General features: G+C 48.2%; 2 protein-coding genes across 4 annotated transcripts in view; one reads left to right on the top strand and one right to left on the bottom strand.

The window, feature by feature from the left end:
* Positions 1-12,553, bottom strand: part of LOC142245519 (hexosaminidase D-like) — a 45,700-nt gene extending 33,147 nt beyond the window's left edge. Inside the window, exons 1-2 of one of the 3 annotated variants that reach the window (XM_075318285.1) lie at positions 12,444-12,553; positions 979-1,069 (exon numbers count right to left, since the gene is read on the bottom strand). In XM_075318285.1, the coding sequence (XP_075174400.1) occupies positions 979-1,067 (89 nt within the window). In that variant the 5' untranslated portion in view covers positions 1,068-1,069; positions 12,444-12,553. Of the gene's footprint in view, positions 1-978; positions 1,070-2,952; positions 3,043-7,576; positions 7,610-12,443 lie in introns of those variants that run through there. The other 2 variants (XM_075318286.1, XM_075318284.1) reach the window with 2 other exon arrangements.
* A 3,933-nt stretch (positions 12,554-16,486) lies between these two features.
* MLST8 (MTOR associated protein MLST8) overlaps positions 16,487-26,655 on the top strand; it is a 32,326-nt gene continuing 22,157 nt past the window's right edge. Inside the window, exons 1-4 of the mRNA XM_075318287.1 lie at positions 16,487-16,577; positions 24,200-24,336; positions 24,528-24,579; positions 26,310-26,472. Coding sequence (XP_075174402.1) covers positions 24,205-24,336; positions 24,528-24,579; positions 26,310-26,472 — 347 coding nt within the window. The 5' untranslated portion in view covers positions 16,487-16,577; positions 24,200-24,204. The remainder of the gene's footprint in view (positions 16,578-24,199; positions 24,337-24,527; positions 24,580-26,309; positions 26,473-26,655) is intronic.

The raw sequence follows: 26,655 nt of genomic DNA, 5'->3' as shown, positions 1-26,655 counted from the left end.
ATTACACACCTGTCTAAAAGATCGCAGCTGATTGTTGGGGGGGCTAGTGGGACACCAGAGTAGTAATACCCAACTTCTCCTGCGGGGGAGCTGCAGGGACACCTGTCCAAGAGATCACGGCTGATTGCTGGGGGGCTAGTGGGATACCAGAGTAGTAACACCCAACGTCTCCTGCGGGGGAGCTGTAGGGAAATCACACACCTGTCCAACAGATCACAGCTGATTACTGGGAGGGCTAATTGGACACCAGTTTAGTAATACCCAACGTCTCTGCGGGGGAGCTGCAGGGAAAACACACACCTGTCCAACAGATCACAGCTGATTGCTGGGAGGACTAGTGGGATATCAGTGTAGTAATACCCAACTTCTCTGCGGGGGAGCTGCAGGGAAAACACACACCTGTCCAACAGATCACAGCTGATTGCTGGGAGGACTAGTGGGATATCAGTGTAGTAATAACCAACTTCTCCTGCGGGGGAGCTGCAGGAAAATTACACACCTGTCCAAGAGATCATGGCTGATTGCTCAGAGGGCTAATGGGATATCAGTGTAGTAATACCAAACTTCTCCTGCGGGGGAGCTGTAGGGAAAGTACACACCTGTCCAAGAGATCGCAGCTGATTGCTGGGAGGGCTAGTGGGACACCAGTGTAGTAATACCCAACTTCTCCTGCGGGGGAGCTGTAGGGAAAATACACATCTGTCCAAGAGATCGCAGCTGATTGCTGGGAGGGCTAGTGAGACACCAGTGTAGTAATAACCAACTTCTCCTGCGGGGGAGCTGCAGGGAAATTACACACCTGTCCAAGAGATCGCAGCTGATTGCTGGGAGGGCTAATGGGACACCTTGTAATTTGGGAACTTGATGGTACCCAGGAAGGGGACTCTATAAAAGGCACATATTAGTATTTTGTTGCCATGGTTGTGTGAAAAGGGCAAAAGGCTAGAGAAACCCATATGATAGTGTGTGACCACCCACCTGCCTCTATGCATAAACTTCACCACAGCCAGCGCCAGAATTGTCAGGACGCCGAAGCGCAGAAATTGAATTCTCCTCTGGGAAATCATCTCTACGGAGAGAAGAGACAATGGAAAAAAAAATACAAAAGTGAAACCAAAGCCGACACTTGCAAACTGATATAAGGAGACAGGGCTATAGAGTGTAAGAGCTCACATTACTCCTTAAAGGGTTTTTTTCCCGTCTTCATATATGGACATTTTTGGATACTGCTGATAAAAACAAGCACTTTTGAAATTTACTGCTTGTTAAAATTCTCAGCCGTTCCTGAGATATTAACACTTTTCTTTTGTTTATGGTTTGTTGCCTAGGAGACCGACCACCGCTGCTCTCTAGCTTGTAAGAACTGCGCTGAGGCTGGCTGGCAGTAGGAGGCATCAGCGCTCTCCAGCTTCAAAACAAGTGCTTACAAGATCAATAGAAAAGAGTGTGTAAGCACTACACATGTTCTGCTGTCTAGCAGCAGTAGTCGGTCTCCATGGCAACCAGCAAGTAATCAAAAGAAAACTGTTAATATCTCAAAAACGGTTTAAAATTTTAGTAAGCAGTAAATTGCAAATTTGCTCATGTTTTCAAGCACTATCTGACAATACCCATTTTGTAAATGTGACCCAATCCCTTTAAATGGATATTCTGATTTCAGCAATTGAGTGTTGTTACATTTTGCAGTTTTCCTGTATACATTCTGTGTCAAGATCTCTGTTTGTTGTCATTCCTGGTCATGCCTGGTCCTACAAAGAGGTCAGATCCACCTCCAGGATTCTACCATAAAAATGACTATTCACATAGAAATAATATATCGTTGGTGCAGCTTTTACATTTCTCCTCATTGATAACAATGCATGCTCAGGTAAACTGAGCATGCATATGCATTAAATATCAATACTGTCTAGCCATGCATCCATATAGAATACAACACTGGAAAACAATGCAAATATTGATGTACTAACACATATTTTAGCAGTTATTTTGCTTTTTTGCCAAAAAGTAGCGGGAAGTTTGTTTTTGGTGGATCCCAAATTTCCTTATTCCTTAAAGGGGTATTCCAGTTTCTGAGATTTATGGCATATCCAACCTATATGTTGAAAACAGAGCCCGATCTTGAGACACTGTGAATAGAGAAGTGGATAAAGTGGGTAACGTCACCCACATCGCCGGGAAAAATCTCGCGCCTGCGCACAGAAGTCACCGGTTTGCGCAGGCGCACCTATGTTTACAGCTTTGCCAGCAACAGGGCAGTGCGAAGTGCGCCTGCGCGAGCTGGGAATATGTAGATTTTACCCGCCTATGTGGATGGCGTCTGAGGGGTCATCCACGTCAATCAGCACAGGAATAGGGTGAAAGGAGGCACAGGAGGTGCAGATTAGGACGCCCATCAGACCGGATAATTTACATATAGGGCGGGAGATTTTCTAAAGGTATTTCTGGGGCCTACAGGGGAGGGAGGGTCAGGGGGTAACGTGCACCTTTATAGAATGCAGTACGGGCACTGCTTAAGGTGCTAGTTTTAGTTTATAAGGCCAAAATCTGGAGACAGGTTCCCTTTAAGGGGCACTGACGGCATACAGAATCAAGCATCCGAGCATGCATATCTACCAATCTACAATAGGGCAGTTTGGATACAGATTAAAAATTAAAAATCTGCCAAATTCTATTCCTTATAGTAGGTCCGGCTGTGGGCACCAACAACCATCCGTCCCTTGGGGTGTTGTTCGTGCCCATAGCGGTACCTCATATCTATTATGACATAATCTTGGATATTCCTAGTGAGAAATGGATACAATTCAGTCCATATGGGACTAAAACATCAAGACTTCCCAAATCTATAAAATGAAAGTAAAAGAGTGTCAACGAAGCGTAAAAACAGGCTGAACTCCAATATCACGCAGGACACTTTTGCAGAAATTGAGGAAAGGTGAAAGCAGATCTCTTTACCTGAATACCCCCATGAACTCCAGCGCTGGTATGACAAGGTAGACGTCCTGCTGCGGAGCTGTCACTGTCAGCTCGCTGCGAGATCACAGGGACACACCAGGAAGTTCAGAGCAGAACTCGTATTTCCTGCTCTGGATAAATGTCACAGGCTGCGGTGCAGAGTGCATGATAAAAGCGGCCATTTGTCATCAGATTGACCGCTGACTATTGTGTGCAAGCGCTTTCGCGCTGAGCCGTGCGCCGGATTCTGTGACGGTGACAGCAGCACTGCAGGGGTTAATGCCGTATGCGACACCCACGGGGATCACTCACCTCTCTGACAACTCTTTTGTACTAAAAATAAATAAATATGTACGGGTTTGGTCGGCACCCACGGAGCCTAACCGGATTTTTTTTTAACTTTTTTTTTTATTCCAGACCATTTTTTATTTTTGCGCTTTCATTTTTTTTTTCTTTCCTTTTTCCCAGAACCATACATTTTTTTTTTTTTTTTTAAATCAACAAAGCCATACGAGGATGATGACGTTTTTATTATTTATTGCATTTTTTTGGGCGGGTGAAATGACCTGATCGAAAAATGGAAATTCTGGCGTTTCGACGTTTATTTTATGGATCAAATAATTTTATATTTTGATAGATTAAACGTTTTTGGATGTGGCGATATCATATACGCTTCTTATTTTCGATCTCTTTATATTATCTAACCATTTATATATTTTTTTATATTATTTTAAAGAAAATTATTCATTTTTACTTTTTTTTTTTTAGCCCCACCCCCCACTTTCCCCTAGTGAAATTTGTATATAGAGAAACTGTCAGTGATAAACATGGGATCTAAATGGTTAACCACAAGTGATCAGAGCCAGCTCCAGTCACTGCTGTTAGAGGCAGGTGCTGTTAGTCTCCTATGAGGCCCAGACATGGCGGCATCCCGCGATCAAGTTCCGCCAGAACACTCGCGTACTAGTAACGGAACCGTTTAAATGACGCGGTCAGTGATTAGCAGTGGGATCTAAACGGTTAAACACCAGCGATCAGAGCCAGCTCCAGCTGCTGCTGTTAGAGGCAGATGTTGTAAGTCTCCTATGAAGCCCATAGATAGAGGCAATACATTGGTATCCCACGATCAAGTTCCGCCAGAACACTCGCGCACTAGTAACGGAACCATTTAAATGCCGCTGTCAGTTGATAACAGTGGAATCTAAATGGTTAACCACCAGTGATCAGAGCCAGCTCCGGTTGCTGCTGTTATAGGCAGGTGCTGTTAGCCTCTTATGAAGCCCATACATGATGGCAGAACATTGTCATCTTGCGATCAAGTTCCACCAGAACACTTGTGCACTAGTAACGGAACCGTTTAAATGCCGCTGTCAGTTAATAGCAGTCAAATCTGAATGGTTAACCACCAGTGATCAGAGACAACTCCGGTTGCTGCTGTTAGAGGCATGTGCTGTTAGTCTCTTTTGAAGCCCATACATGGTGGCAGAATATTGGCATCCCGCGATCAAGTTCCACTAGAACACTCGCGCACTAGTAACCGAACCATTTTAATGATGCGGTCAGTGATTAGCAGTGGGATCTAAATGGTTAAACACTAGCGATCAGAGCGAGCTCGGTTGCTGCTGTTAGAGACAAGTGCTGTTAGTCTACTATGAAGCCCATACATGGCGGCAGAACATTGGCATCCCGCGATCAAGTTCCGCTAGAACACTCACGCACTAGTAACCAAACCGTTTAAATGATGCGGTCAGTGATTAGCAGTGGGATCTAAACGGTTAAACACCAGCGATCAGAGCCAGCTCCAGCTGCTGCTGTTAGAGGCAGGTGTAAGTCTCCTATGAAGATATATGCAATACATTGGCGTCCCGCAATCAAGTTCCACCAGAACACTCTCGCACTAGTAACGGAACCATTTAAATTCCGCTGTCAGTTAATAGCAGTGGAAATGCCGCTGTCAGTTGATAACAGTGGAATCTAAATGGTTAACCACCAGTAATCAGAGCCAACTCCGGTTGCTGCTGTTAGAGGCATGTGCTGTTAGCCTCCTATGAAGCCCATACATGACGGCAGAATATTGGCATCCCACGATCAAGTTGCGCCAGAACACTCGCGCACTAGTAACCGAACCGTTTAAATGCTGCGGTCAGTTAATAGCAGTCGAATCTGAATGGTTAACCACCAGTGATCAGAGCCAGCTCCGGTTGCTGCTGTTATAGGCAGGTGCTGTTTGCCTCCTATGAAGCCCATACATGACGGCAGAATATTGGCATCCCGCGATCAAGTTCCACCAGAACACTAGTGCACTAGTAACGGAACCGTTTAAATGACACGGTCAGTGATTAACAGTGGGATCTAAACGGTTAAACACCAGTGATCAGAGCCAGCTCCGGTTGCTGCTGTTAGAGACAAGTGCTGTTAGTCTTCTATGAAGCCTTTAGATAGCGGCAGAACATTGGCAACCCGCGATCAAGTTGCACTAGAACACTCATGCACTAGTAACAGAACCGTTTAACTGACGCGGTCAGTGATTAACAGTGGGATCTAAATGGTTAACCACCAGCGATCAGAACCAGCTCCGGCTCCTGCTGTTAGAGGCAGGTGCTGTTAGTCTCCTATGAAGCCCATAGATGGCAGCAGAACACTGGCATCGTGCGATCAAGTTCCACCACAACACTCGCGCACTAGTAACGCAACCGTTTAAATGCCGCGGTCAGTGATTAACAGTGGAATCTAGAGGGTTAAGCACCAGCGATCAGAGCCAGCTCTGGTCGCTGCTGTTAGAGGCATGTGATAGATGAATTACTCAGCCTGCATTTGCATTGTATGGTCACTGATGTCCATGGACACCAATGTGTGGGTCTGGGGCTTAAATATTGATGACTTATCCTTAGGATTCGTCATTAATCAGATCTGGGGGATATCTCCTCATATTAAGAACAGCTCCATACACTAAGTAGTGGACGTTTCTGGTATTTGTAATCTCCATTGATGACCATGTGAAGGTTTCCTGTGAGGGGTGCACCGTGCCACTAGGACAGGGTTTTACAAAAGATCCAAAGTTTATCAATATAAAACCTTTATTTTGCCCAAAACATGATGATGATAATTATAGAACAGCAATAACTGTAGCACAGAGAGAGATGATCAGTAAATGTTCTGCAGGTAACAGTCACAATCAGTAGGACGTGCACCGGCCGTCGCTGTGAATGAGCACATCTGCAGCCTCAAGACATCACTAGGCTCTCACACTGCTCTGGTGTGACTTTGGCCCACTCTTCTTCCAGTCTCTTCCACAGTTCTTTCACTGTTGTGAGTTTCTTGGCCATAACTTTGTCACCAAGGATTTTCCAGAGGTTTTCTATTGGGTTTAGATCAGGACTCCTGTTTCCAGGATCTGATTTCCCCATTTTGCTGTGTGACAGGGGGATTGTCCTGCATGAAAATTGCTGCTGATTGAGTGATGAACGCAAGTAAGGAGCCACGTGTTGTGAAGAAGGTTCTGATCCACACTTGCATTCACTCTGCCATGTACCTCTATGTGAGGTCCAACTCCTGCTGCAGAAAACATTCCCCAAACCGTGACCCGTCCTCCACTAGCTCTCACTGACTTCTTAACACAGTCTTTCCCCAGTTCGTCGACAAACATAATGTTTCCCATCAGACCCAAATAAATTAAACTTGTTTTCATTACTAAAGTGAACTGTGGACACTTCTCTGTCCACACAACATGCTCCTCACCAAAGGCGAGTCTATTATTTTGATTCTTTCTGCTAATGAGAGGTTTGGTCACTGCAGATTCGGCTTTCAGTCCAAATGCTCTTACATGTCGTGACACTGTATGACGAGACAGATCCTTACAGCGTTCAGTGCTGAACTGGTGAACAATTCCAGCTGCAGTGTAGAAACGTTTACCCATGGAGATTCTCAGCATTATTCTGTCCTCTCTTGCCTTTGTCTTTCGAGGGCAACCAGCCTTTTTGGGGGACTTGAAAGAGTTTGTGATGTTGTAAATAAGCAATATTCTCGAAATCACAGACTTGGAACGACCAACTTCTCTTGTTATGGCTGATCGGGTCACCCCTTTGGCCTTCATCTTGACAACCTGCTGCCGGAGGGTTTCAGTCACTTTGGAACGGCAAAGTCATTGCAAACTGAATTGTTAGATGCCAGTTACATAGGATTTGTCAGATAATTAAGGAAATTAGCACCAGGTGCCAGATTAGCACCAATAATTGCAGAGATCTGAAAGTGTTCTCTAATTTTGATCCGTGTTCTTTTACATTTTTAGTATGTGCTTTACAATAAATTAAATTTATGAAATAAGAGGAAAATCCTGCGAGTTTCCTCATGATAGGATATAATCACATAGGACGACACAACGACCGCAACATTCAGGAAATTGTGTGCTGTCCTCTAATTTTGATCTCCAGTGTACACTACGTATAGAGCTGTGCTGTTCGGATTTTGTATACTGTTTATAGCAGACGCTGACAAACCCCTTTAAGTACTGGTAAACCCCTTTAAGGCCACCCCAAATTGTTTTTCCAACAGTTTTCTCTCCCAACCCTAAGAAGGATGGTCTCTGCTCCGGTGCGCCCACGGCACCCGCTCCGCCAGTCCCTACCTTAGTCTGTATGTATAGCACATTGTGCGCCCGTCATCGACTTGTCTTTCCCACATTTCCATTGTCCCAGAATACAAAAGCCAATGTCACGGGTCACCAGGAGCAGACGTGTCACCGGAGGATGGGCACCACGTCACTAATGACTGAGGACAGAAGCTTCTGAGACCTTTCACTTTTTCGGATAAACATATGAATGAGCCGGCCGCTCATATCTAGATTATAAAAACATTTTTTACATTGTTTTTTTCCCTTTAGGCAATAAAAATGAGGTTTTATAGATTTTTCTTCTGTGAATGTGCCGACGCTCCTATCCTTCACTTTTATTACTGCTGTCTGTGCGGCTCCGATCCGGGGATTGTGAGATGATTGTTGTCTATAATAGACAAGAACACACCCTGTGTTATCTGTTATCAGCCTGTGTGCAGAACACACACACATATATATACAGTATATGTAGACAGTGTATATAGAGAGTGATAGCATACGCATCATAGGCTCATTAACCTTTAACGGACTCATTAACAGGTGGTCACCAACCAAACCGGTCATGGCCTCACCCAGGATCCGTGATGGCGTCCGTACACATTACATTCATCGGCAGGACGGGATGGATCTAATGTGTATGGGGTTCCTCTCGACTCTCCCGTATGGAGGTCCTCCCAAGTCTTCCATATGTAGATCCTCCCAACTTTCCTATATGGGGGTCCACCCAACTCTCCCATATGTAGGTCCTCCTGAGTTTCCTGTATGGAGGTCCTCTTGACTCTCCTGTATGAAGGTCCTCCCGACTTTCCTGCTTGGGGTCCTCCCAACTTTCCCGTGTGGGGGTCCTCCCAACTTTCCTGTATGGGGGTCCTCCCGACTTTCCCGTATGGGGGTCCTCCCGACTTTCCCGTATGGGGGTCCTCCCGACTCTCCTGTATGGGGGTCCTCCCGTCTCTCCTGTTTGGGGGTCCTCCCAACTCTCCTGTATGGGGGTCCTCCCAACTCTCCTGTATGGGGGTCCTCCCGACTCTCCTGTATGGGGGTCCTCCCGACTCTCCTGTATGGGGGTCCTCCCGACTCTCCTGTATGGGGGACCTCTCGACTCTCCCGTATGGGGGTGCTCCCGATTTTCCTGTATAGGGGTCCTCCCAACTCTCCTGTATGGGGGTCCTCCCGAGTCTCCTGTATGGCAGTCCTCCCGAGTCTCCTGTATGGGGGTCCCCCCCGAGTCTCCTGTATGGGGGTCCTCCCGACTCTCCTGTATGGGGGTCCTCCCGAGTCTCCTGTATGGAGGTCCTCCCGACTCTCCTATATGGGTGTCCTCCCGAGTCTCCAGTATGGGGGTCCTCCCGAGTCTCCTGTATGGAGGTCCTCCCAACTCTCCTGTATGGAGGTCCTCCCAACTCTTCTGTATGGAGGTCCTCCCAACTCTCCTGTATGGAGGTCCTCCCGAGTCTCCTGTATGGAGGTCCTCCCGACTCTCCTATATGGGTGTCCTCCCGAGTCTCCAGTATGGGGGTCCTCCCGAGTCTCCTGTATGGTGGTCCTCCCGAGTCTCCTGTATGGAGGTCCTCCCAACTCTTCTGTATGGAGGTCCTCCCAACTCTCCTGTATGGAGGTCCTCCCGAGTCTCCTGTATGGAGGTCCTCCCGACTCTCCTATATGGGTGTCCTCCCGAGTCTCCAGTATGGGGGTCCTCCCGAGTCTCCTGTATGGTGGTCCTCCCGAGTCTCCTGTATGGTGGTCCTCCCAACTCTCCTGTATGGAGGTCCTCCCAACTCTCCTGTATGGAGGTCCTCCCAACTCTCCTGTATGGAGGTCCTCCCGAGTCTCCTGTATGGAGGTCCTCCCGACTCTCCTATATGGGTGTCCTCCCGAGTCTCCAGTATGGGGGTCCTCCCGAGTCTCCTGTATGGTGGTCCTCCCGAGTCTCCTGTATGGAGGTCCTCCCAACTCTCCTGTATGGAGGTCCTCCCAACTCTCCTGTATGGAGGTCCTCCCGAGTCTCCAGTATAGGGGTCCTCCCGAGTCTCCCCAGATGCATGATATTGGGGAAGAGAAGGATTGGGAGTATTGAGTCACTGTACAAAGCTTCTGACCACAGCTTCTTCCCTCTTCCTAATGAAAATACATGAACGCGCGACCGATCTGGGCGTGCTTATCTATAGTGGGAGGGTCATCTGTTCTCAATGGAGAGAGAGTAGAAAAACACTTCCAGACACCTCTAGCATCGGCTTATCTCCCCTGAAAAGAAAAAGATGGGATGCAACCGCCATTTACATCCGGAGGTTGCCCGATCCTGCCTAAATTAGCGAATTCGGATGACTTTCATCGACTGTGTATGGGGGTCTTAACCGCTAGGAGACTTCACTGACTTATCTACTAAGAACAGAAGGATCTGGCATATGGTAATCCAACTGTCCAATCCATACCTCTGTAGATATCTGCCATCGTCAGAGTATTGAGTCCCCCATACTCATTAGTCCTGTCGAATTCATCCATCTCATGTTTGGCCGGCTTCTGACTCTTGGCAGATCCCCATAAAAATATGTCACTGTAATGCGCACACAGTTTAGAGCGGTGGTCTCCAACCTGTGGTCCTCCATCTGCTGCAAAACTACAACCCTCAACGTGTCCGGCTGAGAGGTGTCAAGTCACTGAAGTGCCATATATCAGGGGCATGATTGTGCACGATATGATGATTACCCTGCGGGCATTGAGATCTCCTGGGACGGATGGTGAACTAGAGACTGATAACCTCCCTGCTGTATTATAGCCATGCACTCCAAACATTGCTGTAGGTTATCTGGGGTGACCTGCACCTCTACTGGCCCAAAAACACCCATGGAGAAAATCTAGTAAATTGTCTGATTTCTCAGATGTCAGTGCTACTGTTTCCATCAAGAAAGGAATGTGTGTGCCTTAGCCTGGCCAGCATGATTATTGCACAGGTGTGCCTTAGCCTGGCCAGCATGATTATTGCACAGGTGTGCCTTAGGCTCGCTAGCATGATTATTGCACAGGTGTGCCTTAGGTTGGCCAGCATGATTATTGCACAGGTGTGCCTTAGGCTCGCTAGCATGATTATTGCACATGTGTGCCTTAGGTTGGCCAGCATGATTATTGCACAGGTGTGTCTTAGCCTGGCCAGCGTGATTATTGCACAGGTGTGCCTTAGGTTGCCCAGCATGATTATTGCACAGGTATGTCTTAGTCTGGCCAGCATGATTATTGCACAGATGTGCCTTAGTCTGGCCAGCATGAATATTTCACAGGTGTGCCTTAGTCTGGTTAGCAGGAATATTGCACAAGTGTGCCTTAGGCTGGCTAGCGTGATTATTGCACAGGCGTGCCTTAGGCTGGCCAGTATGATTATTGATTATCGATTTCATTGAACACACTTCCCACAGTCCCCTATGTCCAGAGGTTAATAATTTGATTCAATGGCTCTCCTCAACAGGCACACCTATGCAATAATCATGCTGGCCAGACTAAAGCACACCTATGCAATAATCATGCTGGCCAGACTAAAGGACACCTGTGCAATAATCATGCTGTCCAGACTAAGGCACACTTGTGCAATAATCATGCTGGCCAGGCTAAGGCACACCTATGCAATAATCATGCTCGCCAGGCTAAGGCACACCTATGCAATAATCATGCTGGCCAGGCTAAGGCACACCTATGCACTAATCATGCTGGCCAGACTAAAGCACACCTATGCAATAATCATGCTTGCCAGAATAAAGCACACCTATACAATAATCATGCTGGCCAGACTAAAGCACACCTGTGAAATAATCATGCTGGCCAGACTAGAGCACACCTGTGCAATAATCATGCTGGCCAGCCTAAGGCGCACCTCTGCAATAATCATGCTGGCCAGCCTAAGGCGCACCTCTGCAATAATCATGCTGGCCAGCCTAAGGCGCACCTCTGCAATAATCATGCTGGCCAGCCTAAGGCGCACCTCTGCAATAATCATGCTGGCCAGCCTAAGGCGCACCTCTGCAATAATCATGCTGGCCAGCCTAAGGCGCACCTCTGCACCTCTGCAATAATCATGCTGGCCAGCCTAAGGCGCACCTCTGCAATAATCATGCTGGTCAGCCTAAGGCGCACCTCTGCAATAATCATGCTGGCCAGACTAAAGCACACCTGTGCAATAATCATGCTGGCCAGCCTAAGGCGCACCTCTGCAATAATCATGCTGGCCAGCCTAAGGCGCACCTCTGCAATAATCATGCTGGCCAGCCTAAGGCGCACCTCTGCAATAATCATGCTGGCCAGCCTAAGGCACACCTCTGCAATAATCATGCTGGCCAGCCTAAGGCGCACCTCTGCAATAATCATGCTGGCCAGCCTAAGGCGCACCTCTGCAATAATCATGCTGGCCAGCCTAAGGCGCACCTCTGCAATAATCATACTGTTTAATCAGCATCTTGATATGCCACACTAGTGAGATGGATGGATTGTCTTTGCAAAGACGAAGTGCTCAATAACACATTTAGACAAATTTGCGAACAATATTTGAGCTGCAAGAGGCTCTTTGTTTGCTCCCATTTTTCATGAGGTGAACGCTAAGATCTAAGACTTTTTCTATGGACACAAAGTGTTGCGTTTATATTTTTGATCAGTGTATATATGTTTATGATGGATTTATGCGGCTTGCTGTGTGACGGAGAAATGGATCATGGAATCACTCTGCCACCTAGTGGTGACATCAAGTATTTTGACAGAGGTCTTGTTTAAAGGGACATTCTCAAAACCGTATTTGGATTAATCATTTCAGGGTTCGTCTGATCCCGGCCTCCAGATTGATTTTGGTACCAGGACACCTCCTCAGATTCAAGAGGGGTACGACTGACGAACCATCACTTACCATGGACTGTCAGAGGCCATCCCTGTTTTTGGCTTTCCGCTGATTAACCCCTTCTTCTATGGGTGATGCAGTTGTCCGTTCCAGCACGTGAGCCACCTTCTTCTGCTTTTCTGCAAAAAAAAATTAGAAAAGCAGATGCTCACGGTTATTTAGAAGCTGAACAATGCCAAGTATCCGCTCAGCGTTTTACAGTAACTGAGTGATTTTGGACGAGGGTCATAAGAATCCACCTTAGAAATGAACATTCTTTGCAAAGGAAACCCGGCGGCCCCCTACTCATCCCAAATAACCACAAAACACAATTTGGCAAAATAATATATTCCACTGCCCCACTTTTTCTTTCGTTGCTTGTGACCATAAACAATTGACCAGGACACTTCGGCTGCTGGACTTTACTTACAGTGGCATGCAAAAGTTTGTGCATCCCTGGTCAAAATTACTGTTATTGTGAACATATTAAATTATCTCTATGGCATAAATATAAAGACACATTTCCATTGTATTTTAGGCAAAATAAAAACATTTTCAACTTTTAAATGTTTAAATTAACAAAAAAGGAAAATGAGTAGATGCAAAAGTTTGTGCACCCTGCATAGTTAGTACCTAAGAGCACCCCCTTTGGCAGGTATCACAGCTTGTAAACAGTTTTTGTAACAGCCAAGTGTCTTTCCATTTTTGCTTGAGAGATTTTTGTCCATTCTTCTTTGGAAAAGTCTTCCAGTTCTGTGAGATTCCTGGCTCGTCTTGCATGCACTGCTCTTTCTTGGAGACGTCTTCCAGTTCTGTGAGATTCCTGGCTCGTCTTGTACACACTGATCTTGCTTGGTGACGTCTTCCAGTTCTGTGAGATTCCTGGCTCATCTTCAAGTTCTGTGAGATTTCTGGCTCATCTTACATGCACTGCTCTTCCCTGGAGATGTCTTCCAGTTCTGTGAGATTCCTGGCTCATCTTGCATGCACTGGTCTTCTTCGGAGACGTCTTCCAGTTCTGTGAGATTCCTGGCTCCCCTTGCATGCACTGGTCTTCTTTGGAGATGTCTTCCAGTTCTGTGACATTCCTGGCTCGTCTTGCATGCACTGGTCTTCTTTGGAGACGTCTTCCAGTTCTGTGAGATTCCTGGCTCCCCTTGCATGCACTGGTCTTCTTTGGAGACGTCTTCCAGTTCTGTAAGATTCCTGGCTCGTCTTGCATGCTTTGCTCTTTTGAGGTCTAGCCACAGATTTTCAGATCAGGGGACCAGGAGGGCCACTGAAAAACCTTCAGCTTGCGACTTTTGAGGTCGTATATTGTGAATTATGACGTGTGTTTAAGATCATTGTTCATTTGTAGAAGCCATCCTCTTTTCTCTTCTTTTCAACTTCAGCTTTTTTACAGATGTTGTTATGTTTGCATCAAGAATTTAATGAAATTTCATAGAATCCAATCTTCTCTCTACCTGTGAAATGTTCCCCATACCATCGGCTGCAACACAACCCCAAAGCATGATTGATCCACCCCCATGCTTAATGGTTGGCGAGATATTCTTTTCCTGAAATTCTGAGCCCTTTTTTCCCCACACATACCTTTGATCATTGTGATCAGAGTTCTATTGTAACCTCATCGGTCGACAGGACTTGTTTCCAAAATGTACCACCCTTGTTTAGATATTCTTTTTGCAGACTTCTCATGCTGAAATTTATGGTGAGGACGCAGGAGAGGTTTTCTTCTGATGACTCGTTCATTAAGGCCATATTTGTGCGGATGTATCTGAACAGCAGAACAATGTATCACAACTCCAGAGTATAAAATCTTCCTGAAGGTCTTTTGCAGTCACGCAGGGGCTCTGATTTGCCTCTGTAGCAATCCTACAAGCAGCTCTCACAGAAATTTTGCTTGGTTTCCAGACCGTATCTTGACCTCCACTGTTCCTGGTAACTGACATTTCTTTATTAGGGTACTTTCACACTTGCGTTGTTTTTCTTCCGTCACAATCCGCCCTTTTGGAAAACAGCGGAATCCGTTAACAGATTCCGCTGTTTCCCATAGACTTGTATGGATGACGGATTGTGCCAAAAGGACCTGCGTTGCCTCCGCTGGCCGACGCTGTGTTGTGTCCGCCAGGCGGAAGGAACGCAGCATGTAACGTTGTTTTGAGCAGCGGAATCCTTAGGATTTCACTGCACATGCTCTCTCTGGCTCCCAGGGTACAGGTACACATCGGGTAACCAAGCAAAGTGCTTTGCCTAGTAACCCGATATTTATCCTGGCTACGTGACGTGTGCAGGGGGCCCGACACTTCCACGCTTGTCTCCGCCCCGTCCCGGACTCCACTCCGCATGTACACACACACACACACACACATGCGCACGCACACACACTCACCTGTCCTCAGCGACATGGCCCCGCTCGGCTCCACCCACTCCGCCCCCCGCACACATTCTCGGCGGCCGAGCGATCAGCTGATCACCCGGCGACCGGCTGCTGTGAGCGATCAGCTGAGCGCCCGGCAGCCGGGTGATCAGCTGATCGTTCACAATAGTCTGCCGCCGGTGAAACTGTAAAAAAAAAAAGCTGTTTCCGTTGTTTTGTACGATCTGTTGCATCCGTTGTGTCACTATATGCAACACATCCATTGCATCCGTCACACAACGCAGTGCAATGGATGCCGTTCAACGCAAGTGTGAAACTAGCCTTACATTTCAAACTGAGGAAAGAGCAACTAGAAAATGCTTTTCTATCTTCTTGTAGCCTCCTCCTGCTTTGTGGGCCTCCACCATTTTCAGAGTGCTAGGCAGCTGCTTAGAAGAACCCATGGCTGCTGTGTTTTGGCACACGGTTAGAGGATGGGTTTTTATAAATCTGTGAAATTTGCATCACCTGATAGTGAACAAGCCATAACCCTAAGGCTACTTTCACACATCCGGTTTGAGCACTGCGGCTCAATCCGGCTGTGAAAACTATGCAACGGATGCGGCGAAAACACCGCATCCTTTGCATAAGTTTTTACATGCGGCCCGTCCGTTTTTTTCCGGTTGCGGCATGCTACTGAGCATGCGCAGTGGAAAAAACCGCATGCGGCGACCGGATGCGTTTTTTTTCCGCATCGCGCCGCATCCGGCCTCCATAGGTATGCATTGAAAAATGCGCCGCAGCGGCCGGATGCGGCGCGATGCGGTGTTTTTTGCCGGAGCAAAAAACGTTGCAGGGAACGTTCGATCCGGCCGCAGCATCGGCTAAATCTGCCGCATGCGGCCAAAACCGGACCGAACGCAAGCCCCTGCGGCACAATACGGCACTAATGTAAGTCTATGCAAAAAAAAAACCGCAACCGGCGTTACAAAAGCCGGTTGCGGTTTTTCTGCAGAACGCCGTATTGTGCCGCAGAGCAAAAATCCGGATGTGTGAAAGTAGCCTTACAGGCTAATTAAGGTCTGACACCTTGGTCAAAGTCATCTGAGCACACAATCTCCTAGGGTGCCAAAACTTTTGCATGAGCTCATTTTCTCGTTTTATTTTAATTTTTCAAATGTAAAAGATGAAAATATATATATATTTTTTTTTTGCCTAAAATACAAATTAAATGTGTCAGCTATAACTTTATGCCTTTCAGAATCATTTCACAATAACAGTAATTTTAACCAGGGGTGTACAAACTTTTACATGCACTGTATATTAAGTGGCAGAGGTGGTGGTACAGCCCTTGCAAGCTTCGATCAATGAATAAATAAATAAAGATAAATTATAGATTTTGGAAGAAAAGGAGGAAAAAAATCAAACAGCCAAAAAGGAAAATTGTCTGTGGAGGGAAGGGGTTAATTATCCTTATTACGCCCCCATATTCCATTATAACCCCCACCTTTAGTTATGTTCTTTGCCGTCTTTTCCGGTTGCCAGGCAACATCTGTTTCAGTCACTAGAGGACAAACTGTCGCTTCTCATTCTTTCCTTTGGCGGCGGCCATTTTTCCTGAGTTATTTTCGTTTTTTTTTTGCCTAAGACTTCGGGAAAATGGCTCCATTTATAAAGACAGCTGTTTTTCAACAATTTTTACTTCCGGTTTCGTCTGTTTGCAAAGCTTCGGGGTTGTGGCCGGAGACTTGTTTTCGCTGACGTCATCACTGTGCGCAGCAGTGCAGTCTAGTGCAGAACTGGAGGTGAGGAGGTGCAGTGTTATTATGGAGGAGGGTTGGGACGCCTGGTAGCCGTGCAGAGGGAGGTGGGGGAGCGCTCTGGCTTGGGCTGTTCTGCTGGGACTTATAGTTCTGCAGCTGCTGGCTTTGGCAGGGAGTTGTTTACTGTCTTCCATTCCTGCATTTCTGGCTGCTGCCATTGTAACGAAGTCTCAGATGTGAGCAGTCAGCTGTTGGGCCTTTTAGCCCCTGAAGATATTCTGTCAGTTTATGTTGTGTGCTGTTCATGTGGATATTCTGCAGTTTTTTTTTTTTAATGAAAAACACCGTCTGCAGCTTTTTTTTTATTTTAACTGTGTTTTATTTGTCCTCAACAGGTCAAGCACTGAGTCTCCATTGCACTTCTCGGCGTATATTATTGTCTGCAGCACTGATGTCATGTGAACACCGCTGCAGGCAATCAGTCAGCTCAGCGGATCGTGTTGTGGACTCTGGCAGAGTCACTGAATTCATTGATTGTCTGCAGCGCTGTTCACATGACGTCAGTTCCTGAACTCAGCGGCTTGTGCTGTGGACTCTGGTAGAGCTGCTGAGCTCACTGACTGATATCATGTGAACAATGCTGCAGGCAATCAATGAGCTCAGGGGCTCTGCCAGAGACCACAGCATGAGCTGCTGAGCTCACTGAGTGTCTGCAGCGCTGTTGACATGTCAGTCAGTGTGCTCAGCGGCTCTGCCAAAGTCTACAGCACAGGCCACTGATTGACTGCAGCGTTGTGTCAACATGACCTCAATCAGTGAGCTCAGCAATTCTGCAAGTCTACAGCACGAGCCGCGGAGCTCACTGACTGTCTTTTGTGCTGTTGACATTACAAGAATTAGTGAGCTCAGCGGCTCTGCACGAGCCGCTGAGCTCTTTGATTGCCTGCAGCGCTGTTCACATGACGTCAGTCAATGAGCTCAGCGGCTCTGCAAGAGTCCAGAGCACGAGCCACTGAGCTCACTGATTGTCTGCAGCGCTGTTGATATGGTGTCAGTCAGTGAACAGAGCAGCTCTGCCAGAGTCCTCAGCACGAGCCGCTGACCTCACAAATTGCCTGCACCGCTGTTCACCTGACATCAGCACTGCAGACAGTAACATACATTGAAAACTCAGCGCTGGACCTGGGGAGGGCAAATAAAGGGCAGGATGGGTTGTTTTTATTAAAAAAAAAATGTTTTTAAACTCTATAAAGGGGATAGAGGTTTTCTGAAACTGGAAAACCCCCTTTAAATCTCTATTACAGATATACCAAAATAATTAGAATTCCACATAGAGCTCCATGTAGACCTGCTGCAAAATCTGTATGAGTTACTGTGGATTTTACCGCAGCGGATTTTTGGCATAAAACTGTGAAAATAGCCCGCAGGAATTAAGAAACGATACACGCCGATTCCACCCCCTACCCCCTTACCTGCAGCTCACGCCCTCTAGTTCCTAGAGTTTCTAACGAGTGGACATTTCTTAGCTTTTTAGCAGAGGGGAGGTGATGTGTTGCTTTTTTTTATTTTATTTTTTTTTTATATCTCACTCTGAGCATTTTGCCTAGATTACCTTACCTACAGTGTGCCGCTGCCCATGAGCCGATCCAGAAAGGCACAGCACACGATGTCACAGTATGGAGCGGATGTAACGGGGCAGTACAGCTGCCAATCATTGCCTAGAGGAGCAGTGTTTATATTGGAGGGCCCAAAAATGGTTAATTGGTTCTACAGGGATCTTGTTCTTGCTGCATATTCATTTCTCTCTGTTAATTGTGGTTTTCTTCGGCGCTCCATTGGGAGACCCAGACGATTGGTGTATAGCTACTGCCTCCGGAGGCCACACAAAGCATTACACTAAAAAGTGTAAGGCCCCTCCCCTTCTGGCTATACACCCCCAGTGGGATCACTGGCTCACCAGTTTTCTGCTTTGTGCGAAGGAGGTCAGACATCCACGCATAGCTCCACTGTTGGTAGTCAGCAGTAGCTGCTGACTATATCGGATGGAAGAAAAGAGGGCCCATATAGGGCCCCCAGCATGCTCCCTTCTCACCCCACTTGTGGTTTGTAAGGTTGAGGTACCTATTGCTGGTACGGCGGCTGGAGCCCACATGCTGTTTTCCTTCCACATCCCCCTGAGGGGCTCTGAGGAAGTGGGATCTTACCGGCCCCAAAGCCCTGAGGCCGGGCTCCATCCACAGACCCATTGAACCTGCTGGATACGGAGCTGGGTACCGTTCAGGGACATGGCCCTGCACCATTCAGGTACTCTGTGTCCCCGTACACACAGGCACAGCACACTCCAGACTTGCTGGGTGTGCTAGTGCGCCGGGGACAGTAAAGGGTTACAGTCACTTCAGCCTAGCTGAGTGACTTTATGTATGGGGAACTACCGCGCCGGACGCTCCGGGAGCGGCGGCGCGGCTGGGACTTGTAGTGCGCCGGGGACTTAGCGCCGATCGCGCTTTTACGGCGGCGGCGCTTATAAATCCAGTCCCCGGCTTTTGCGGCCTAGCTCCGCTTCGTTCCCGCCCCCACCCTGTCAATCAGGGTAGGGGAGAGACGCTGTACAATCAGCAGCGCCGAGGGCTGGAGCCTTATTTACATGCTCCAGCCCTCTCACTGGACACTGTGGGACGCCGGTTTCCCGCTCTGACTTGGGGGCACGCCCACGGCCCGCCCCCTACTCACACGAGCGGGAGAAGGACGCCGGCAGCCATTCCTGCAGTCCGAGCTGAGAGATCGGACTCTGGGCGACCAGGCACAGGACTAGGGCGACCACACACCCGCTTATAGGCGGGCGGTAAGCGGCACCTGAAGTGCTGACCCCACTAAATACCGCAGTTGTCCATTGGTATTTTTATGCTTACACTGCATAGGTCGCTATTTTTGGCTATATGCCCTCTTAGATGGCGACACATCAGCAGCAGGAAAGCAGGGGTGCTAAGGCACAGGCTTTCTATGCTGCTTGTATTGCATGTACTGAAGTGTTCATGTGTATTTATGCTTGTATGCTATACACTGCACTGTACGGTCGCTAGTCTGGGCTATTTTCGCCTAGAATGACTAGATTACAGCAGCAGAAAAGCAGGGGTGCTGAGGCACAGGTTTTTTCTATGCTGCTTGTATTGCAGGGGTTGCAGTGTTCATTTGTACTTATGCCTGTATGCTATACATTGCACTGTATGGTCGATATTCTGGGCTATATTCCCCTAGATGGCTAGTCTACAGCAGCAGAAAAGCAGGGGTGCTGAGGCACAGGTTTTTTCTATGCTGCTTGTATTGCAGGGGTTGCAGTGTTCATTTGTACTTATGCTTGTATGCTATACATTGCACTGTATGGTCGATGTTCTGGGCTATATTCCCCTAGATGGCTAGTCTACAGCAGCAGAAAAGCAGGGGTGCCAAGGCACAGGCTTTCTATGCTGCTTGTATTGCATGTGCTGCAGTGTTCATTGTACTTTATGCTTGTATACTATACATTGCATTGTACGGTCGCCATTCTTAGCTCTATGTCCTAGATGGCTAGTCGGCAGCAGCATATAAGCAACTCAGGCTTTCGATGCTGTTTTTACTGCATGTGATACTGTTCCAGGAGGAGTCTGCTTCACAGCAGGAGAAGTCCCATTTCAGTAGCTCAAACGTAGATTGAGTATTTTTCTGGCCACGCTGACTTCAGAGAAGCAGTCCAGGAACACCACGCTTACCAGATAAGCGTTTTCTCCAACCGTATTAAGGATACACGTTATCCTTTTCCCCCTGACGTGGTCAAGCGTGGGACCCAGGGTCCAAAGGTGGATTCTCCAATCTCCAGGCTTGCGGCTAGAGCTATAGTTGCAGTGGAGATGGGACTTCACTTAAAGATGCCAGACAGATGGACTCTGGTTGAAATCTGTCTATGAGGCTATCGACGTGTCGGTTGCTCCGGCATTTACAGCCGTATGGGCACCCTAAGCTTTTCAGCTGTTCTTGCACAGCTGGTCTTGAGCATATGTACATTTGTGCCGCAGGGGCGTCCGTAACCTCGCAATGTCTGCATTGCGACTTACCCTATTAATGCTGTCCTGGAAGGACAGTCGAGGTTTCGGTCCTTCCCAAGCTCGGGCAGGTCCCAATTGTCCTCGTCCAAAAGAGCTGAAAAGCCTCAGAGGGGCTCAGTTTCCGGGGGCTCAATCACGCCCAAGGAAGGCAGCCGGAGGAACCGCTACCAAGGCGGTCGCCTCATGACTCTCAGCTCTCTCATCTCTCCGCATCCGCGGTTGATGGCAGACTCGCTCGCCTTTGCGACATTTAGCTGCCACAGGTCACAGACCGGTGGGTGAGGGACATTGTGCCCACGTGCACAGGACAGGGTTCTGTTCTCGTCCTCCGACTCGATTCTTCAGAACGTCCCCACCTCCCCACCGAGCCGCTGCTCTTCTGCAGGCAGAAGGAGTGGTAATCCCTGTTCCTCTTCAGGAACAAGACACGGTTTTCCTCCAATCTGGTTGTGGTGCCAAAAAAGGATGGCTCTTCCCGTTCCGTTCTGGACCTAAAACTGCTCAACAAGCACGTGGAGGCCAGGCGGTTCCGGATGAAACCCTCCGCTCCGTCATTGCCTCAATGTCTCAAGGATATTTCCTAGCATCAATAGACATCAAAGATGCTTATCTCCACGTGCCGATTGCTACAGAGCACCAATGTTTTCTACGTTTCGTGATGGGAGACGACCATCTTCAGTTCGTAGCTCTGCCATTCGGTCTGGCGACAGCCCCACGGGTGTTCACCAAGGTCATGGCGGCAGTGGTAGCAGTCTTGCACTCACAGGGACACTCTGTGATCCCTTACTTGGACGATCTACTTGTCAAGGCACCCTCTCAAGAGGCATGCCAACTCAGCCTGAATGTTGCGCTGGAGACTCTCCAGACGTTCGGGTGGATCATCGACTTCTCAAAGTCAAACCTGTCACCGACCCAATCACTAACGTATCTTGGCATGGTGTTTCATACCCTCTCAGCGCTAGTGAAGCTTCCGCTGGACAAGCAGCGGTCACTACAGACTGGGGTGCAGACTCTCCGTCAAGGTCAGTCGCACTCCTTAAGACGCCTCATGCACTTCCTCGGGAAGTTGGTGGCGGCAATGGGACGGTTCCGTTTGCGCAGTTTCATCTGCGTCCTCTTATTGGGACATTCTCTGCCAATGGGACGGGAAGTCAACATCCCTGAACAGGAAAGTATCCTTTTCACAGAAGGACTCTCTGCAATGGTGGCCTCTTCCCACCTCATTATCACAGGGAAGATCCTTCCTACCACCGTCTTGGGCGGTAGTCACGACAGACGCAAGTCTGTCAGGGTGGGGAGCAGTTTTTCTCCACCACAGGGCTCAGGGTACGTGGACTCAGCAGGAGTCCACCCTTCAGATCCATGTTCTGGAAATCAGAGCAGTGTATCTTGCCCTACTAGCCTTCCAGCAGTGGCTGGAAGAAAAGCAGATCCGAATTCAGTCGGACAACTCCACAGCGGTGGCATACATCAATCACCAAGGAGGGACACGCAGTCGGCAAGCCTTCCAGGAAGTCCGGCGGATTCTGATGTGGGTGGAAGCCACGGCCTCCACCGTATCCGCAGTTCACATCCCCGGCGTAGAAAACTGGGAAGCAGACTTCCTCAGCCGCCAGGGCATGGACGCAGGGGAATGGTCCCTTCACCCGGACGTGTTTCAGGAAATCTGTAGCCGCTGGGGAAGGCCGGACGTCGACCTAATGGCGTCCAGGCACAACAACAAGGTCCCAACCTTCATAGCACGGTCTCGCGATCACAGAGCTCTGGCGGCAGACGCCTTAGTGCAAGATTGGTCGCAGTTCCGGCTCCCTTATGTGTTTCCACCTCTGGCACTCTTGCCCAGAGTGCTACGCAAGATCAGATCCGACTGCAGCCGCGTCATACTCGTCGCCCCAGACTGGCCAAGGAGGGCGTGGTATCCGGATCTGTGGCATCTCACGGTCGGCCAACCGTCGGCACTACCAGACCGACCAGACTTACTGTCCCAAGGGCCGTTTTTCCATCGGAATTCTGCGGCCTTGAACCTGACTGTGTGGCCATTGAGTCCTGGATCCTAGGGTCTTCAGGATTATCCCAAGGGGTCGTTGCCACCATGAGACAGGCTAGGAAGCCCACGTCCGCTAAGATCTACCACAGAACGTGGAGGATATTCTTATCCTGGTGCTCTGCTCAGGGAGTGTCTCCCTGGCCATTTGCATTGTCTACCTTTCTTTCTTTCCTGCAATCTGGGTTAGAAAAAGGTTTGTCGCTCGGCTCCCTTAAAGGGCAAGTCTCGGCGCTATCCGTCTTTTTTCAAAAGCGTCTAGCGCGACTTCCTAGGGTGCGCACGTTCCTGCAGGGGGTTCGTCATATTGTACCCCCGTACAAGCGGCCGTTAGATCCATGGGATCTGAACAGGGTACTAGTTGCCCTCCAGAAGCCGCCCTTCGAGCCTCTGAGGGAGGTTTCACTTTCTAGACTATCACAGAAAGTGGCTTTTCTGGTAGCGATCACATCTCTTCGGAGAGTGTCTGAGCTGGCAGCACTATCATCCAAGGCTCCCTTCCTGGTCTTCCACCAGGACAAGGTAGTGCTGCGCCCCATTCAGGAGTTTCTCCAGAAGGTGGTATCCTCTTTTCATCTTAATCAGGATATCTCTTTGCCTTCTTTTTGTCCTCATGCAGTTCATCGGTATGAGAAGAATTTACATTTGTTAGATCTGGTGAGAGCACTCAGAATCTACATTTCCCGCACGGCGCCCCTGCGCCGCTCCGATGCACTCTTTGTCCTTGTCGCTGGTAAGCGCAAAGGGTCGCAGGCTTCCAAAGCCACCCTGGCTCGATGGATCAAAGAACCAATTCTTGAAGCCTACCGTTCTGCTGGGCTTCCGGTTCCATCAGGGCTGAAGGCCCATTCTACCAGAGCCGTGGGTGCGTCCTGGGCATTACGACACCAGGCTACGGCTCAACAGGTGTGCCAGGCAGCTACCTGGTCGAGTCTGCACACTTTCACCAAACATTATCTGGTGCATACCTATGCTTCGGCGGACGCCAGCCTAGGTAGAAGAGTCCTGCAGGCGGCAGTTGCCTCCCCGTAGGGGAGGGCTGTCTTCGCAGCTCTAACATAAGGTATTTCTTTACCCACCCAGGGACAGCTTTTGGACGTCCCAATCGTCTGGGTCTCCCAATGGAGCGCCGAAGAAGAAGGGAATTTTGTTACTTACCGTAAATTCCTTTTCTTCTAGCTCCTATTGGGAGACCCAGCACCCGCCCTGTTGTCCTTCGGGATTTTTGGGTTTTTTCGGGTACACATGTTGTTCATGTTGAACGGTTTTTCAGTTCTCCGATGTTACTCGGAGTGAATTTGTTTAACCAAGTTATTGGCTTTCCTCCTTCTTGCTTTTGCACTAAAACTGGTGAGCCAGTGATCCCACTGGGGGTGTATAGCCAGAAGGGGAGGGGCCTTACACTTTTTAGTGTAATGCTTTGTGTGGCCTCCGGAGGCAGTAGCTATACACCCAATCGTCTGGGTCTCCCAATAGGAGCTAGAAGAAAAGGAATTTACGGTAAGTAACAAAATTCCCTTCTTTTTTTTTCCTATATTTAGGAACCATGCTGAACTCCTCACAGGGCACAGTGGGCAGCGATCCCGTCATTCTCGCCACAGCTGGATATGACCACACGGTACGGTTTTGGCAAGCACATAGCGGCATCTGCACGCGGACCGTCCAGCACCAGGACTCTGTATCCTTCAGACATTTGTTTTTATTATAGGGCAGGACGAGTCATTTGGGATAAACAGTTGTGGAATATGTGTGTTTATTTTTTTTTTTTTTGTTTTTCTTTTGTCCATTCTTTTGTTTATAGCCCTATTGTACGTGATCTCATGTAGGTTTGTATCTGCTTTATTGTGTTCCTTAACTGAAAGTTTTTAGCAAGTAAACTCTCTGGAAGTGACTCCAGATCGAAGCATGATCGCAGCTGCGGGTGAGTGATGGTCAGGGGCGGCTGTACACCTTAGATAGTGGTCAGGAAATCCTCCCCATACACCGACATTCTCAGTCCGGCCAATTGTTAATGTGTTTTCAATACGAAAAGTAGAATAAGCCAATGTTGCTTCTGTCGACAGTTTATTCCTTGGGGTGAAAAAAGGATCAGGCATCTTTACGTTAACATGTCCCATCCTTCTCTTCCTCGGTATCATCATTAGGCCGGTTAAACTTGTCTGACCATAATAGTCCTCGTGCGGTCCACAATGTCAGGACTGGTTGCAGGTCTCCTGACCTGAACTTAACAGCCGCCCCGTAGTATATGAGGTCTGTACTATGATCATGATTGTCGGATGTTTGAAACCAGACTCAGAGGGAGGAGGGAGGGTCGTGAATCCCCCATACTAGAGATGATGGTAATCGATTTATTGACCTGCTCCGGTGGTCACATCAATAATCTGTGGCCCTGAGATTCCTCTCCTAGCTGCCAGCATCTGCAGCTCTTCTATTGATTAGCAAGCCTCGTATGTGCGTCACGCCACAATGATGACGTTGCACCAGGCCGGCCAATCAAAAGAGGAGTCGAGGATGCTGGCAGGTAGGAGGGGATTTCAGGGCCCATCCAGCGACCACAGATTGACGTGTCACTGGTCCGGATCCTGTGAATAGATTTGCACCTTCTCTACCACCAAAACACGTCTGATGATTGGCTGGCCTGATCAAGATTAACATAATGTGTATGGACCTTTAAGGGGGTTAACTAGTGGTATTCACTTCCATATTGGAGGGATGTTGCAGTGATAGCGACGGGCCACATGCACAAATGCAAGGATATATATATATATATATATAATAATCTATATCTGTCTAATTAATTAGAGCAGGACTTATGATGCAGGACTTATGATGAGAGCTGTCAGGTGGCCTTCAGAGCAACCTCAACAGAACCTCTCACCTCCCGATACAGAAGTAAGAGGCGCTAACCCCTTTAAGGATAAGCCTTCAGTGTCTGATGTCTAAGGGTCCCCCTCCCTTCTGTGGCCCCTTTACTGTAGTACCTGACACAATGACTGCTATGTGTGTGGCTGTGTCTGGTATCACAGTGGAGTCGGGTGGGCGCACATTGACATCGCCGAGTCAGGCACTGAGCTCCAGTGACCGCTACTCCCCCATTGTTCTGCTAATCATTGAGGGGGGTCTTGGATAACCCCTTTACCTGTAATTTATACAGTGTGTCCACCCATATGCTGTTCACCGCCATTAACTTGAGAATGGCAGCAGCTATAGGCATATAAGTGGTGTCTAGGTATAGTAAAGTAGCCATGAGTGTTACACGTTCTAATCATAGCATTTCTGTATGCAAGGTGTCGATTCGTATTGAATTGATGATGCCCTGCAACTTTGTAATTCACTTTTTTTCTCTATCTTGTTCCGTTTTCGAGATAAAAATGCTAACTCCGTTGTTTTCCTCCAGGTGGCGCTATAGATGGTCTCATTGTGTAGCGCATGGCTACTTTACTATACCTAGACACCACTTCTATGCCTATAGCTGCCGCCGTTCTCAAGTTAATGGCGGTGGACAGGATATGGGTGGACACGCTGTATATAGGTGCGGTGTATACAGGATATGGGTGGACACACTGTATAATTCTGAGTTACCCCTTGTACGATACACGATGCATTTCCTCAGGACTGTAAGACGCCTCGTCCTTGTGCTCTTATTCCTAGGCTATCAGCACATCCGGATGTACGATCTGAACTCCAACAACCCCAATCCCGTCATTAACTATGACGGCGTCAGCAAGAACATCACTTCTGTTGGATTCCACGAGGATGGCCGCTGGATGTATACAGGTGGAGAAGACTGTATGGCCCGGATATGGGACTTGAGGTATGACGTCTCCTGGTTTGCTCTTGCTGTATTTATCAATGTTTTATATGACAAGCATTACACAATAAAAAAAGGCAGCCTCCCATTCGAAGGCAGGTGGGCTGCGACTAGCTGATCACCAAGGACCCCGATCTCAGCTGTCATTTCTCATTCACCTTGCCACAGCCACCACCAAGGAACTGT

Source organism: Anomaloglossus baeobatrachus, chromosome 7 (assembly GCF_048569485.1).
Source record: "Anomaloglossus baeobatrachus isolate aAnoBae1 chromosome 7, aAnoBae1.hap1, whole genome shotgun sequence".
NCBI classification, from domain to species: domain Eukaryota; kingdom Metazoa; phylum Chordata; class Amphibia; order Anura; family Aromobatidae; genus Anomaloglossus; species Anomaloglossus baeobatrachus.
Note: the sequence above shows the minus strand (reverse complement) of the source record. Positions and strands in the feature narration are given on the sequence as shown.